Source organism: Anolis sagrei, chromosome X, assembly GCF_037176765.1.
Source record: "Anolis sagrei isolate rAnoSag1 chromosome X, rAnoSag1.mat, whole genome shotgun sequence".
NCBI classification, from domain to species: domain Eukaryota; kingdom Metazoa; phylum Chordata; class Lepidosauria; order Squamata; family Dactyloidae; genus Anolis; species Anolis sagrei.
Genome location: NC_090034.1, coordinates 74790480 through 74805893, shown reverse-complemented (window position 1 = coordinate 74805893; position 15414 = coordinate 74790480). Strand labels below are relative to the sequence as shown.

General features: G+C 40.5%; 1 protein-coding gene across 1 annotated transcript; it reads right to left on the bottom strand.

The window, feature by feature from the left end:
* Window positions 1–5593: 5593 nt before the first annotated feature.
* STMN1 (stathmin 1) lies at window positions 5594–13157 on the bottom strand. Its single transcript, XM_060784454.2, has 5 exons — window positions 13049–13157; window positions 8790–8854; window positions 7652–7824; window positions 6900–7091; window positions 5594–6052 (listed from the first exon to the last, which is right to left on the bottom strand). The coding sequence occupies exons 2-5, from the start codon at window positions 8800–8802 to the stop codon at window positions 5981–5983; spliced, it is 450 nt and encodes a 149-aa protein (XP_060640437.1). The 5' UTR covers window positions 8803–8854; window positions 13049–13157; the 3' UTR covers window positions 5594–5980.
* Window positions 13158–15414: the final 2257 nt, after the last annotated feature.

The following is a 15414-nucleotide window of genomic DNA, read 5'->3' as shown; positions in this document are numbered from 1 at the left end:
TTCCACACAGCAAAATAAGATATGTGCAATGTGCATAGGAATTTTTTTGATTTTTTTAAAAAAAAAACTATAGTCCGGCCCTCCAACGATCTGAGGGACAGTGAACTGGCCCCCAGTTTAAAAAGTTTGAGGACCCCTGGTCTAGAGCACTGGTTCTCAACCTTCCTAATGCCTTGACCCCTTAATACAGTTCCTCGTGTCGTGGTGACCCCCAACTATAAAATTATCTTCGTTGCTACTTCATAACTGTAATTTTGCTACTTATTTATTTATTTCATATCAAAAGCATTGCATAAATTAGTATAAAACCGATAAAAAATAGAAGGAACACAAGGAGCTAAATATCTTTTGACCAAAAACAGGCAACAGCAACGGCATTGTCTGTAGCCTCCAACAATTCTTCCTCTGTACATGAGGCAGGGCATCGTGGACAAGCACACAGATGTGGAGTTGTCTGTTCTGCTCCATAGTCAAACAAGGTGGGGGAGTCGTTTAGGTCGTGCCATTTTGCTAGGTTGTCTTTTGATCTGCCCACTCAGCTTCCAAGTTGCCCATTCTTGGTTTGCCCCTGGAGGAAGACCCTGGGGGGGGGGGGGGATCCAATTGGGATTTCCTGGTTTCGCTTCCCAGAGGGATACTCTTGCTGTTGGGGGAGGGGGAGGAACGTTAAGAGGAGTGGTGGTTCTCATGAAGCTTTTCCTTGATTTGAGTCTGCTGGGAGGAGGATAGCCATGTAGTGGGTGGCCTTCACAGTGTTCAACCTTATTTCTCTCAAAGTTAGCAGCAACTTCCTGTTGCACATGGGGGGGGGGGGGGGGGCAATGCCAGCTAGCTTGTAGAGTTTATCAACAGATGTAGGTTTGAGACATCCTGTAATTATTCTGCATGTTTCGTTCAATGCTATGTTCACCTGCTTCGCAAGGGCAGTCTTGTGCCAAACAGAACAGGCATACTCGGCAGTTGAGAAATACAAGTCTAGGGGTGATGTTCTAACTTTGGTTCGGCTCCCCATGTGCTGCCAGTAAGCTACTTTTGCGAATTGTAATGTAAATATCAGATATGCAGCATGTATTTTCATTTACTGGACCAAATTTGGCACAAATACCCAATACACCCAAATTTTAATACTGGTGGGTTTTGTGGTGAATTGATTTTCTCATTTGGGAGTTGTAGTTGATGGGATTTATTGTTCTCCTACCATCGAAGAGCATTGTGAACTCCACCAGCGATGGAATTGAACCAGACTTGGCACACAGAACTCCTATAATCAACAGAAAATACTGGGTTTGGCAGGCATTGACCTTGAGTTTTGGAGTTGTAATTCACCTACATCCAGAAAGCACTATGGACTCAAACAATGATGGATCTGGACCAAACTTGGTGCAAATACTCAATATGCCCAAATGTGAAAACTGGTGGAGCTTGGGGAAAACAGACCTTGACATTTGGGAGTTGTAGTTTCTGGGATTTATAGTCCACCTATAATCAAAGAGCATTCTCAACTCCACCAACGATAGAATTGGACCAAATTTCCCACACAGAACCTCCACAACCAACAGAAAATATTTGTCGCTGCCTGCGCGAGCGCAGGAATATATCAAATGTGCGATTCACAGCTGACCACTCTGGGAAAATATTGTGTTTTCTGATGGTCTTTGGCGACCCCTCTGACACCCCCATGACCCCCCCCCAGGAGTCCTGACCCCTAGGGTGAGAAACGCTGGACTAGAGAAAGTATTTCCACATCATCAGCTTGATAGTTTTATCTTCCAGTTGTGTATTGTGAGAACTTCACACAGTTGCCCTAATACAGTACAGAAATGGAGTGAACCACAGTTACTTAGACCACCACAGCTTAATCATTATATACTTTGACTTGTCTCTCTGGATTTTGGGTATCACTCTCATGAGGAGAAACAATGGGAAAGCCCACCCAATGTGGCCTCTCCAGTGAGATCGACAAAAAGGTTGCAGTGGGACAGAAAACAAGCTTTCAGAGGCTAACATGCTAAGCCTCATATATGATGTCGGCAACTTCATGAAAGCCACATCCAGGGGCATACTTGAACATATTTGCACATATCTTGGAGTTGCATCAGCACTTGAGAGTATCTCATGGAAACACCTGGGATCTGTCACCACTTGTTGTTGCCCGAGCCATGCCGCCACCAGTACATATGGAGTCGCAAAAGTGACATGCCCTTCTTACCATAGCAAAACAAAAGTAAATGGCTAAGCAATGGCCAGATTTTGATATGAGAATAAATATCTCAAACCAGTCTCCCTCTTGCAAGAGGGGTGAGATGAACTCAACAGTAAATATCCTGAAATGTCTGAGCTGTATGTAAAGAATGGTATCGCCATCATCCATCTTGCTTGATGTGACAATCCAGAAGGAAGCAGCCATGCATGGCTCTGCAACGCAATGGTGCCTGCCAATGTTTATCCCCTGAAACCACCTTTCGCTTTGCAATATTTGCTGTCACTAAACATGTTTTTCAGTGCTTGAACAGGTGCTAAAATGCAATCCTAGATGCACACCCAGAGTACCACAGAGCACTGCTTCTTAAACTGTGGGTTCTAACCCCAAATGGGTTCCCCTAAGCTCCATTTTGGGATGTTGAAAAATTTGTGGAGTTTTCTGAACATTACTTAGTGGTTGTTTTGGAAAATTACATGAATCTGTTGTACATTTGCAGTGGGTTCAGCAGATGCTTCAGATGTACTTCATAAAAAGGAAAATCAGCCCATTTAGCAACGCTTGCAGATGATTTATCAGTTGTTTGATTTTTATGCCTACTGTATATGGCTATATACCTGGAGGTTATGTAGAAAATTATGCAGCAGAAAAGGTCACGAGTGGAAAAAGTTTAAGCTTTGCCAGAGCTAAATTGGCCTTCTGCATCAATATAAAAAAGGATTAACTTGAAATTCCAAACCACGTGTATTTCTAATTTTAAGCTCCCCAACTGTGACGCACTTTTTGATGTGAACCTATTTTGCAGTTTGGTGCACAGCTTAGATGTGTGTTTTATCCTAGCCAGCTTCCACTGTCCCACATGCCCCATACTGTCATTGGTGGAAAGACCAAAGAAAGACTTCCAGCTCACTTATTTCCCGTTTCCACTTAAAATCCAGCTATTATTTCTTGTTTTACTATAAAGGACAAATAAAATGGCAACATTAAGATGTCAAGAGATGTTTTAATAACCCTGTAAACAGAATGTTTACAAATACTTTCGATGTTCCGAGGTGAGAAATCTAATGAACTCCAAGACATGTTAGAAATAGTACCAGTGTTAAAGGCAACCCAGTGTGGACTGGTGCCAGTGCAGTAGAGCAATATGGATGTATAGTCAAAGGCTTTCATGGCCAGAATCACTAGGTTGTTGTGTATTTTCCAAGCTGTATGGCCATGTTCCAGAAGCATTCTCTCCTGACGTTTTGCCTGTATCTATGGCAGGTATCTTCAGAGGTTGTGAGAATCTTACCTCTGAGGATGCCTGCCATAGATGCTGGTGAAACGTCAGGAGAGAATGCTTCTGGAACATGGCCATACAGCCTGGAAAACACACAACCCAGTATGGATGGTTTTCCTCATTAAAAAATGAGGCAATAAGACTTGGCAGAAACATAACATGGTATAGTGGGCTTTTGTCAGTAATATCCACCCATTAGCCAGCCAAGAGAAATAACAAGCTGCACTCTAAATTTAGAACTATACCATGTTTTTCCATTTATGGTATATCTTAGAGAACATGTATTGATCACATGCATAATTACTGATAAGTGACTGAAGATTGTCAAAGTAGAGTCAGTCTGCGTTTGATGACTCTAAAAGCATAGTTTAATGAAGAGAAGAATCATACTGTAAAGGTCCATCAAAGGAATAAAATCAGTTTTCCAACCTGGAGGCTCCAATTACAGTAACAGGAGTTATGAAATGTGTTTGAAAACCTTAAATGCTGTTTGTTCATGTGCTCTGACTCAATGTTTTTTGAGCTGTGTTGTATTACAAGGATTTTTTATAAAGTAACAAAACAGTACCACACTGGTTGAAAAGATGTCCGATATTTATAAAGTGTATGTCTATGTTCTGGCAGAATCTAAACATCTGCTCAACACAGACTCTTGGTTGAGTAGAAAGATTAATGTGTTTCTTAGTTAACTGATCAATCTAGCTTTGGCGAAACACAGACAGCATGGTCTCAGGCGCACTAAGGCAGTATCTGGTACACCATTCAACTTCTGCAAATACTACAAGTAGCTTTTACCAGTGGGAAGATCATTGCTACCCTCAGGACAGCAAGGAAAAGGCACCAACATTAGTTAAGTCTATTTATTGAAGGCTGACTAGATCTACTAAGTTACACAGATGAGTAGTTATAAATTTTATATGTTGATGAGATGACCAAGTAGATAAAACAAATCTGGAAACACATGCACAGGAAGCAGTTTCACATTTATACTATTAAAATACAGCATGAAGAACCTGCCACCGGTTATACGCGTTTTGAAGAAACATTCCAAGAGATGGGAGAAATCTTATGTAACAGTGTCCCACATTGTCAAAGTAGGTTCCTACAAAGGTAAGTAGCTGGTACTGTAATGTAGCTGAGAAAGAACCATTACATAAAGTACTCCAGATTAATGTTCAATTAATATTTTGACTGCAGTAACTGTTTTGTCACAGATGTTTATATGCTAAAATCAGAATATTATGAGTTTTGTCTTGTACGGTTATAGCTATTTTAGGCAACTGTTAACATTTGTGCCGCTTGGGGGAGCTGTTTAATTGGTAAGCCTTCTAAACTCTGGATATACAAAAAAAGCACTGAGCAGGTGCTATGAATTCCAGTTTAAAAGTAGAGGTTTCCTATGATAGTTATCCAAGCTGAAATGCTAACCTTCCCTTTATGGTAATATGTTTAATTTCAAGATGTAATAACCGCACAACTAAATGCCTTTCCAAAACACAAGAATTTCCTGTTTACTAACTTGTCAGAAAACTTGGGGGGGGGGGGGGTAGGGATGCAAGAAGCTGAAATTCTTGTTAAATGCACGTGAGAGTAGCTGCTTTAAATTTAAATCTCAGCATTGCTTTAAAAACAATTATGTTCCAACAATGCCAGTTAAGAGATCCTGGTCCCACGAAGCCTATCTTTTTCCCCAACCTGTATTCATTATTACACTTGAAAATTGAGCAGAGGTTCCAGTGGTAGTGGCTTGCTGGTTGTGATACTCAATGCTTTAAATGTGACTTCAAAATGAACAGGCAAATGCTTCTGAAGTCAAATCAGGTCACATGTGAACAAGGGAGTCAGTTGTTGGAAATGCAGGCATATAGAAGGAGGTGGTTCTAAACTGTTGAACAAAACAGCAGCTGACAACTGCTGAGGTGCAAGACAAAGCTCTTATTGTAGAATTGGGACAACAGGCAACAATAGCCACTGAAGAATATCACTAGCCAACAGATACAAGAATGTTGTTTGCAGGCATTTTCATTCTAATATGGCATCACAATACTCTAGAGCCACAGCTACACTGGCGTTGCATATTTAGCAGCCATGCTAGTCTCAGAAACAGTCACCTGTGATAACAGCACTGTGCAGCTTTATTAAGTTACTTGGATACAGTAATATCTGAAGATTCTGAAGTGTAACAGATTCAGCATGAACTTTACACTACATATTTCGTTCACAAATATGTCAGAGCTGAATACAAGAACTAGCCATCAATCCAGGAACAAATGCACTGGAATAGAAGAAATGCAACAAGAGAGCTACACTGGAAAGACAACATTTTAGAAAAAGAGTGAACATGAAAGGGCTCCCCTCTAATTCCCCAAAGCAAGTGTACAGTCAGATCTAACTATATAGCTCTACATCGGTTTTCTAGAAACTTAACAAAAAAACAACACTGGCCAATACAGTCTTTGGATATTTAGACAAAGGGGAGAAAGTCAGCTTTCAGGATGAAGTCAGTCGCTTTCGTTATCGCCAGAATCTTTGCCTCCTTCTTTGTTCTTCCGTACTTCTTCAATATGCTTCTCCTAGTAAAGCAGAGTTAAGACAGTAAATACGTCTCTGGTTTTGAGAGAAACTGATACAAGATTTGTATTCTGTAATTTAGATTCTGTGAGACATGTTTTGTTTTATCCCTGATGAGTAACATTAAGCTTTGTGTCCAGCAATCACCCCGACACTCTTTTAATCCACTTTTAGGAACTGACTCCAAATATGAGTTTGCTTTGAAGAAAGCAGAGCCTCTATCACTAAGTCTAGTTTGCAGCAGGAACTGCTAATCCATATAGAAGAACATCTCAGTCTACCGGGCGGAATATATTTACCCAACAGTTTTGGTATCAGTAGAAAAGGGGGGCATGGCAGAAGTCCTAGCCCATTCCTCCTCCCTGCCGCAACGCTTAAAAGGTTTATCTGGAAGTTTAGGGGAGCTAACCCCCTTTAAAATCAAGAGGCTGCAGGAGGTATCAATTTCCACAAAGCCCCTACTGCTATCTTCCTACAGCAGGAAACAGCCAACATAGCCTGCTTTTCCTTTAGGGACATTTGTTCAAATTTCTTGATGGGGGAGGGGTCCTGCTCACTGCATTTTATTCAAGTGTCATCTCAAAATCACAACTTGCACATTGAAGTACTCCCATTACCAATCCACATGTGCCAAATGTATATGTATTTATCCTTTTGATGTAGTATTCAAGAAAAAGGCTAATCTCGTGTAAATGTGTTGGGAGAAAAAGAAAAATGTGTTGGGAGAAAAGAAAAAGGCTAATCTCGTGTAAATTTGTTCTCTACTTACACAAAAATTCTAGGATGTCATTGAAACATAACTTTATGGAGACATTTTGTTAGCTGTAAAGAAACTAGAATGCTACTTACTTTCTCTCTCAAGCGCTCCATCTTAGCAGCCAATTGTGCTTCTCTGTTCTCTTTGTTAGCTTCCATTTTGTGAGTCAACTTTTCTTCTGCCATTTTGCTGAAGTTATTATTTTCTTCAATTGCTTTCTGCAGCACCTCCTTCTCATGCTCTCTCTTCTCAGCTAGTTGCTTCAACACCTCAGCTTCATGGGACTGCAATATAGGTGGATTCCATGTTTAGTTCAGAGTGGTTTGTAAGTATTTCCAAGTGTTGGCTTTATCACATGTTTTACTGCAGGCATGGGCAAACTCTGGCCCCTCCAGGTGTTTTGGACTTCGATTCCCACAATTCCTAAGAGCCAGGCTGTTACAAATTGTGAGAGTTGAAGTCCAAAACACCTGGAGGGCCAAAGTTTCCCCATGCCTGTTTTACTGAAACCAGTCTACTATTTAGTTCCAAACAGGACATAAGTGTGATCAGGCAAATCCTCAACACTCCTGTTCCCTTTCCAAATGATTTTTTAAATTTTATTTTGTATCAAAAGCATTGCATAAATTAGTATAAAACGGATATAGCAGGGCATAGTAGACAAGCATACAGATGCGGAGTTGTCTGTTCTGCTCCACAGTCACACAATCCAAAAGCATTGCTTTTAAACATCCAAATGAAATGAGTACATAAAGATTTTGTGGCACAAATCCAGATAGTTCAGACAGAACAAATTGTAGTGATATACACTATACTCGGGAGTATAAAAAAAATGCTTATTTACCTTACGCCTTTCTTCTGCTGCTTCTAGTTTCCTTTGGATTTCTTCCAGTGATAGATCTTTTTTCTTTGGAGGAGAAAGAGGAAACTCTGGAACAGCTTCTTTTGAAGGTGGGCCAAGTATCAACTCAAATGCCTGCCCAGAAGCACGTTTTTCTAATTCTTTCACCTGCATGTCTACAAGAAAGATGGCCATTAACTATCAGCACTCTTTAAAGAAACTGGGTTGACAAATTGTGCTACTTAAGACCCCGAAAGGGGAAAGAAACAGTTCCAAATGCACATCAGTAATACGGCTGTAAGCCAGGGCTAACAGGATTCCAGACATTCTCACCAACCTACAACGGATTCACTGTAGAAAGTGATAACCAAAAAGAAAGAAAAAACATTACAGCATATTTTACCTAAGTCTTGTCTCAGCTTTTTTATCTAAGTTGTACATAACATTCCACCATCATTTGGAGCAGTGCCAGGTCCCTCCAGGGCTTTTGGACTTCAACTCCCACAATTCTTAACAGCCTCAGGATGTAAGCTTAAGTGGCTGAGGGAGAAAAGGAAGGGTCCTGAGGCTGTTTGGAATGGTAGGAGTCGAAGTCCAAAAACCCTGGAGGGCCCAAATTTGCCCATGTCTGGACTACAGGTTTGAACTTTAAACATAAAATAAAAAAACCCATTTGTCAGTAGAGATCTGTCAATCTCTATTGACTTAGCTATCAGAAAACAGGCTACTATATTAGTCAAGTCTACAAGCTTGACCCATTCATTACCTTTAATTACTATACATTCAATGGCTGAACAATATAATGTAATCCTAAAGGGCTTACTCAGTGGATCCTTGGTATCCATTTGGGTTTCATTTCCCCTCCATGGATACTGTAATCCATGGATGCTCCTGTCTTTTAATAGATTACAGTATAGTAAGATGGTTCCCCTTATATAAAATGGCAAAATCACTGATTTTCCAGCCACGGAAGACTGAAACCATGGATAAAGAATCTGTGGATTCAGAGGGTCGACCCCCATCTTAAGGAATAAATCATAAATGAACTTCACTGATATATTCTTGCTGACTCATGAAAAAAAACAACAGCATATATATTAGACATACAGTGATTGACCCATAGATTGATCAAAATACTTACCAGACGAAGCCATGGCTAAGTCAGATTTCAGAAGAATGTTCTGCAGCTACTTCAGCAACTGAACACTAGGAAAACAGAAACATTATATAAATAGAAACGCTATATATCACTGCTCTATGATTTTGATTAGAATAGTAAATGTTTTTTAAGAGTTCACAGACCCTGACTTTTCCTCTAGCTACTCCAGTCTTTTGTTTTTTTCAGGGTTAAAGCAGCACATGAAGCAATAGCCAATATTGAAGGACAAAAGCATTTTCCTTATGTAAACGTATAATACTCAAGAGCAGATACATCAGGACTTTGGGGCATTTTGATGTTTTATGACCCATGTTGCTACGATGACACAAAATGGTCTTTTGTTTTATACTGGTTCCAAGCTAAGCATATCTGCTCTTTTCAAACAGCTTCCTCTTTGTCCACTACTCACATTCCTCAAGCAAAAACAAATACTGGAAATGTATGAGTTGTTTCTAATAAAAACATTTTTTGTCCCAAGTACATGGTATATAGAGCTGGAAATAGTTCTAGCAGAGGTTGCTTGGGCACCTAACCATCTCACAATGGATATTGGGGTTTTTATCCTTTCCTCCTGCTCAGTACAAGCAGCATCTACTAAAAATAAGATGCTGGTGGTCAAACACTGGGAGTATATTCCCAGCCGTGAACACTTAAGCCACTGGGCAGATGTTCTCCATCTGTCCCTTCCTTGTTGTTGATTAAGAAGGAGAAGAGCATGTGCATATGCTATTTGATTCCCTAAAGCCCTCCCTCGGACTAGAGGATGAGCTATTTCATTTCATCAACCTGATCAGAGGCAGGCAAAGCCATTGTTCTTGCTGCCTTCGAGCTTGGGGAGGAGGCTCAAGGTACAAAAGGATGCCCTGGAAGGATGGACAGGTGTTTTGACAGTTGTTAATGCAATATCTAGCAGCCAAAGGACTTAAATGGGACTAAGTTTTAATTGGACTTTACCCTTTAACCAGACAAGTGGCTGGATTGTTTTAATTGATTTATATAACATCACCACTGTTTATTTCCACTTATGAAAGATGTTCTTACATCAATTTAATATGTTGTTTTATTTTTATACTATTTTGCTTTGATTTTTGTTGATTTAAATTTTGTTGTTTATCTTGTTTCTGGTTTGCACCATTATGGTGCTGTAAGCCACTTTGAGTCCCTTCAGGGAGATGAGGGTGGGATATAAATCAAGTTTATTATTATTACATTATATATTATTTTACCTGGGCATTGAAAAAAAGTCAAGGATCTCCAGGAACAAAAACACACACCCACACCTCTAACAGGCTTTGGATTTGCTTTGTTAAGGAGCAAAATCAAATTAAAAGCATTAATATAATTGTATAATTGCTGTTTAGTGGTGTAGGTACAATATAGTAATATATATATTGTGGTATGCTAATAGAATGTATAGAATGTATTATATATACACATATAATATTGATAACATTATAATGCAATACAAATCTAACAATACAATATAATAATATTGTAATATCAAAATACTAATATGTTAAATATAATTATTAATATGATATACTGTTTATTGTATATTTTAAGTTTTAATCATATAATAATATATAAAAATAACAACATTGTAATGTAATTGCTCGTTTATTGTATGTAACATTAATGTAATACATTGTAAATTCAATATACTACAACATGGTACAGTATATTATGTAATACTATTAGTATAATGTACTGGTAGTGCATTATATATATTGTGGTATAATAATATAGTACAATATAATAATATAGTAATTTGATATTATATATTACATGTAATATTGCTAATAATATTGCAGTATAGTGGTATAGGTACAATATAGTAATATATAATACTAATATTATGCTATGCTGATACAATATATTATATTGTACTATAGTAATAGTAATATATTAAACATAATTGCTATTGGTAATATACATGTAATAATATATAATGAAATACTGTTTTATTATTGCATATTTGAAGTTGTAATAATAATAATAATAATAATGAAATAACAATGTAATGTAAGTGCTGGTATAGTGTATGTAATATTAATGTTGTACTATAATATACTGTATATGCTACAACTTACGATATGATACAGTATATTATATAATACTATATATACTAATAGTATAATGTACTATACCGGTAGTGATGTGATTTTTAACAGTGATTGTAATGTTTTATATATTTTTAATGTGCTTTTTATTTTATTTTTTAACTTAATGTATTTTAAGTGTTTATTGTTCAAAGGCATTGAATAGTTGCCATATCTAAAGCCGCGTAGAGAAAGGCAAGGTACAAAGAGTAAATAAACAAACCGTGCATTATATATATTGTGATGTACTAATATATATTGTTGTTGTTCAGTCGTCTCAAACTCTTCATGACATCATGGACCAGCCCACGCCAATATATATATAAAATATATATGAAACTAATATATATAAACTTATATATAAAATATAATAATAATATATAATAATATAGTAAATATAATATAATAATATAATGGTATATTATATATTACATATATTACTAGTAATAGTGCAGTATAATGTGTTATTTTTTAGGTAGATTTGTTTTTGGGGATTTGGGGGGGGGTTTGGTTATTTTTGTCTTTGTTCAGCTTCTCGCAACATTGAATGTTTGCAGATTTCTGTTGTCTAACCGCCCTGAGACCCTTTGAGGAGATAGATAGGGCGGGATATAAATAGGTTTCATTATTATTTTATTATTAAATAAAAATTTAGTGATTGAATTTAAGATTCTCCCTCATCACACTTTGCACAAAAATGTCCTTAGACATACTTTATTTTATGGGTTGTGCAATGAAATCCTTCCTCATTCTTGGAGCGTCCTCCTTATAAGTTACACTGTCCTATCTCCCAGTGTTTTTAATTTTTTTATATAATTTATCCATGCATCTGGCCCTGTCTAGTGAAATTCCCTGTGTTTTTAATGTCTGATTTTATATTGCTGCGTTGTATATTATTTTGATCTTGCATTTTATGTATTTTGCTCGTTTTAACTGTGTTTTGTTATATTGCTTGTATTGTATCAATGGGCGTGGCTTCATGTAAGCTGCACTGAGTGTCCCTGGGGGAGATGGAGCGGGGTATAAATTATTATTCAGTTCTTGTGGGTTTTTTCGGGCTATATGGCCATGTTCTAGAGGCAGTTATCCTGACGTTTCGCCTGCATCTATGGCAAGCATCCTCAGAGGTATATGGCCATGTTCTAGAGGCATTTCTCCTGACGTTTCGCCTGCATCTATGGCAAGCATCCTCAGAGGTGAGGTCACCTCTGAGGATGCTTGCCATAGATGCAGGCGAAACGTCAGGAGAAATGCCTCTAGAACATGGCCATATAGCCCGAAAAAAACCACAAGAACTGAATAACCCACAAGAACTGAGTGATTCCAGCCATGAAAGCCTTCGCCAATATATTAAGTTATTATTATTAAATATTAATAAAATACAGTAATTACAGTAATAATAAATAAAATACAAATAAAGCCACAAGACAAAGGAACAGCGCTTTGAGACGGAGGCGAACAAAACCGTTTGGGTTGATGAGTGGGATTTAGCAGAAAGAGAACGAGGCGAGGGAAAACAGCAACGCCCAGGATTTGTATTTGGGGAGGCAAAGAGCACTCTCCGCTCCTCCCTCCCTTAGATGAAAAAAACCCCCAAAACGACAGCTCTCCCTCCTCCCTTTCTTTGTGTGAAGAGGCGGGGTCTTCACGCGCCAAGCCCCACCCTCTCTCCGCGCCAAGCAGCCAATCAGATGTCGTTTTTCCTCGCCAGGCAGCCTATCAGACGAGCAGGAGGGTTTGAAAAAAAAATTAATGCTGGCCCCGCCCACCGCACGCGCCGCTCTAGAATTCAAACGGCTCGAGAGAGCGCGCGCGCGCGCAGGCAACCAGCCTCGCCCTCAGAGGGAGGGGGCGCGCGCTCCAATACTAACGGTAACATCCGGGCACCTGAGGGAAAGGACCCCCCCCCCTCCCTCACGCTCTTCGGAGAAAAAGAAAGAAGGCGCGCTGAGGAGAGCCTCGCCGCCGGTCTATTGTTCGAGGCGAACAAAGGGAGTGAAAGGGGAGGGGCCGGCCCATGGCGAGTCCAAGGAACAATAGCCAGGCCATTTTTGAGGGGTTCCAAGCAGTCCTCTTCGCCTCCCCGCTTAGAGGTGGGACGTCCCAAGGAGGCCTCCCCACTCCTCTCCCCGTCGGACCCACCTGCTCGGCTCCGCTCCTCCTCCGTCTTCCTCTCGCTTCGGCGCCTCGGCACAGACTGCGCTCCCAACCGCCCTGCCCGCGCCACAAAAGCGCCAAACAAAAGGCACGTGACGCGGCCACGCCCCCGGATTGGCTGAAAGGAGCGGCACGTGCCGCGCGGCGGGGGAGGCAGAGGAGAAGGACCCCCTCCTTCTCCTCTCAGAAGAAGGAGAGAAAGGCGACTCAGGGGGAGGAGGAGGCGTGGTCTCCCCTGGCGCGCGCTCTTCTAGGCTTGATGGGGGATGTAGGCCATGGCGGGAGTTGAGGAACCAACCTGGGCACAGCATATTGGGTTGTTGTAGGTTTTTTTTCGGGCTGTATGGCCATGGTCTAGAGGCATTCTCTCCTGACGTTTCGCCTGCACTTTGGCAAGCATCCTCATAGAATCATAGAATCAAAGAGTTGGAAGAGACCTCATGGGCCATCCAGTCCAACCCCCTGCCAAAAAGCAGGAATATTGCATTCAAATCACCCCTGACAGATGGCCATCCAGCCTCTGTTTAAAAGCTTCAAAAGAAGGAGCCTCCACCACACTTCGGGGCAGAGAGTTCCACTGCTGAACGGCTCTCACAGTCAGGAAGTTCTTCCTTATGTTCAGATGGAATCTCCTTTCTTGTAGTTTGAAGCCATTGTTCTGTGTCCTAGTCTCCAAGGAAGCAGAAAACAAGCTCCCTCCCTCCTCCCTGTGGCTTCCTGTCAGGCCATTATATGCTAATCAAGGTGATCAGTTATTATTATTATTAATTTATTGAACTTTTTTTTGTACCCCGCTAGCATCTCCCGAAGGACTCCATGCGGCTTACAAAGGCCAAGGCCTCAACACAACAACAGCAAACAATAACAATGCATTACAAAGCAAAAATTAAAACATAAGCAATGACAAAAACATTACACTATTACACATTAAAAACAGGCTGGGCCAATGATGGGTACAGGTTAAAAGGTGCTGGGTATGACGGTGGTATGTTGGAATTTTGGGCAAGTGCAATGTGCAGAGAGTCTTAAACTCAACTAAAGTGCTTCTGGGACATGGTGCTGGGGGGTTATCCTATTCTGGGAAGGCACATCGGAATAGCCAGGTCTTCAAGTTCTCCCTAAAGACTTCCAACGTGGGTGCTAGTTTAATGTCTTTGGGGAGGGTGTTCCAGAGTCGGGGGGCAACCACAGAGAAGGCCCTGAAACATTCACACCTAGCTCCAGCAGACAAGAGTCCTTTGTCTCACCCTGGCCATTCCACAGATATATAAACACTTTTTCCTAGTTCCAACAGACTTCACTACCTCTGCCATAGATGCAGGCGAAACGTCAGGAGAGAATGCCTCTAGAACATGGCCATATAGCCCGAAAAAACCTACAACAACCCAGTGATTCCGGCCATGAAAACCTTCGATAATACATGGCAGGAGTGTTTTGACATGGAAGGGGACAATCCCGTTGGAAAGCTCTCCAGATGTCAGCCCGCCTCTCGATTTCAGTGGTGCCAATACCTTTGTCCTGATCCCACTGGGTGCACCTACACTGCAGAATTAATCCCGTTCGATCCCATTTTAACAAAGCTATGAAAGAGTAGTTGTACAAATTACTGAGGATGCCTGCCATAGATGCAGGAGAGAGAATGCTTTTGGAACATGGCCGTACAGCCCGGAAAACACACAGCAAGCCATTGATTCCGGCCATGAAAACCTTCGACAGTTGCACAAAGTATTGTCGAAGGCTTTCATGGCCGGAATCAGTGGGTTGTTGTAGGTTTTTCAGGCTATATGGCCATGTTCTAGAGAAGTGGTTCTCAACCTGGGGTCCTCAGATGTTTTTGGCCTACAACTCCCAGAAATCCCAGCCAGTTTACCAGCTGTTAGGATTTCTGGGAATTGAAAGCTAAAAACATCTGGGGACCCCAGGTTGAGAACCACTGTTCTAGAGGCATTTTCTCCTGATGTTTCGCCTGCATCTATGGCAAGCATCCTCAGAGGTTGTGAGGTCTATTGGAACTAGGAAAGTGGGTTTATATATCTGTGGAATGACCAGGGTGGGGCAAAGAACTCTTGTCTGTTGGAGCTAGGTGTGAATGTTTCAACTGACCCCCTTGATTAGCATTTGATGGCCTGGCAGTGCCTGGGGCAATCTTCTGTTGAGTGGTGATTAGATGTGCCTGATTGCTCCCCCTTTGAAATCCACAAGCATGTGGACAATTTCAACAGAAAGGAGGAAACCATGAAAATGAACAAAATCTGGCTACCAGTATTAAAAAAACTCTAAAATTACAACAGCAAAACAACAGAGGGGAAACAACAACAGAGTGTCTGTATATATTCTTACAAACTTGTTAT

Bases quoted from the DNA above. Each gene is read 5' to 3' on its own strand.
- STMN1 (XM_060784454.2), bottom strand. The intron at 7,092-7,651 runs GTAAATAAGCAT...CCTATATTGCAG, and splicing joins CAGCAGAAGAAAGGCGTAAG to TCCCATGAAGCTGAGGTGTT. The intron at 6,053-6,899 runs GTAAGTAGCATT...CTGCTTTACTAG, and splicing joins TGGAGCGCTTGAGAGAGAAA to GAGAAGCATATTGAAGAAGT.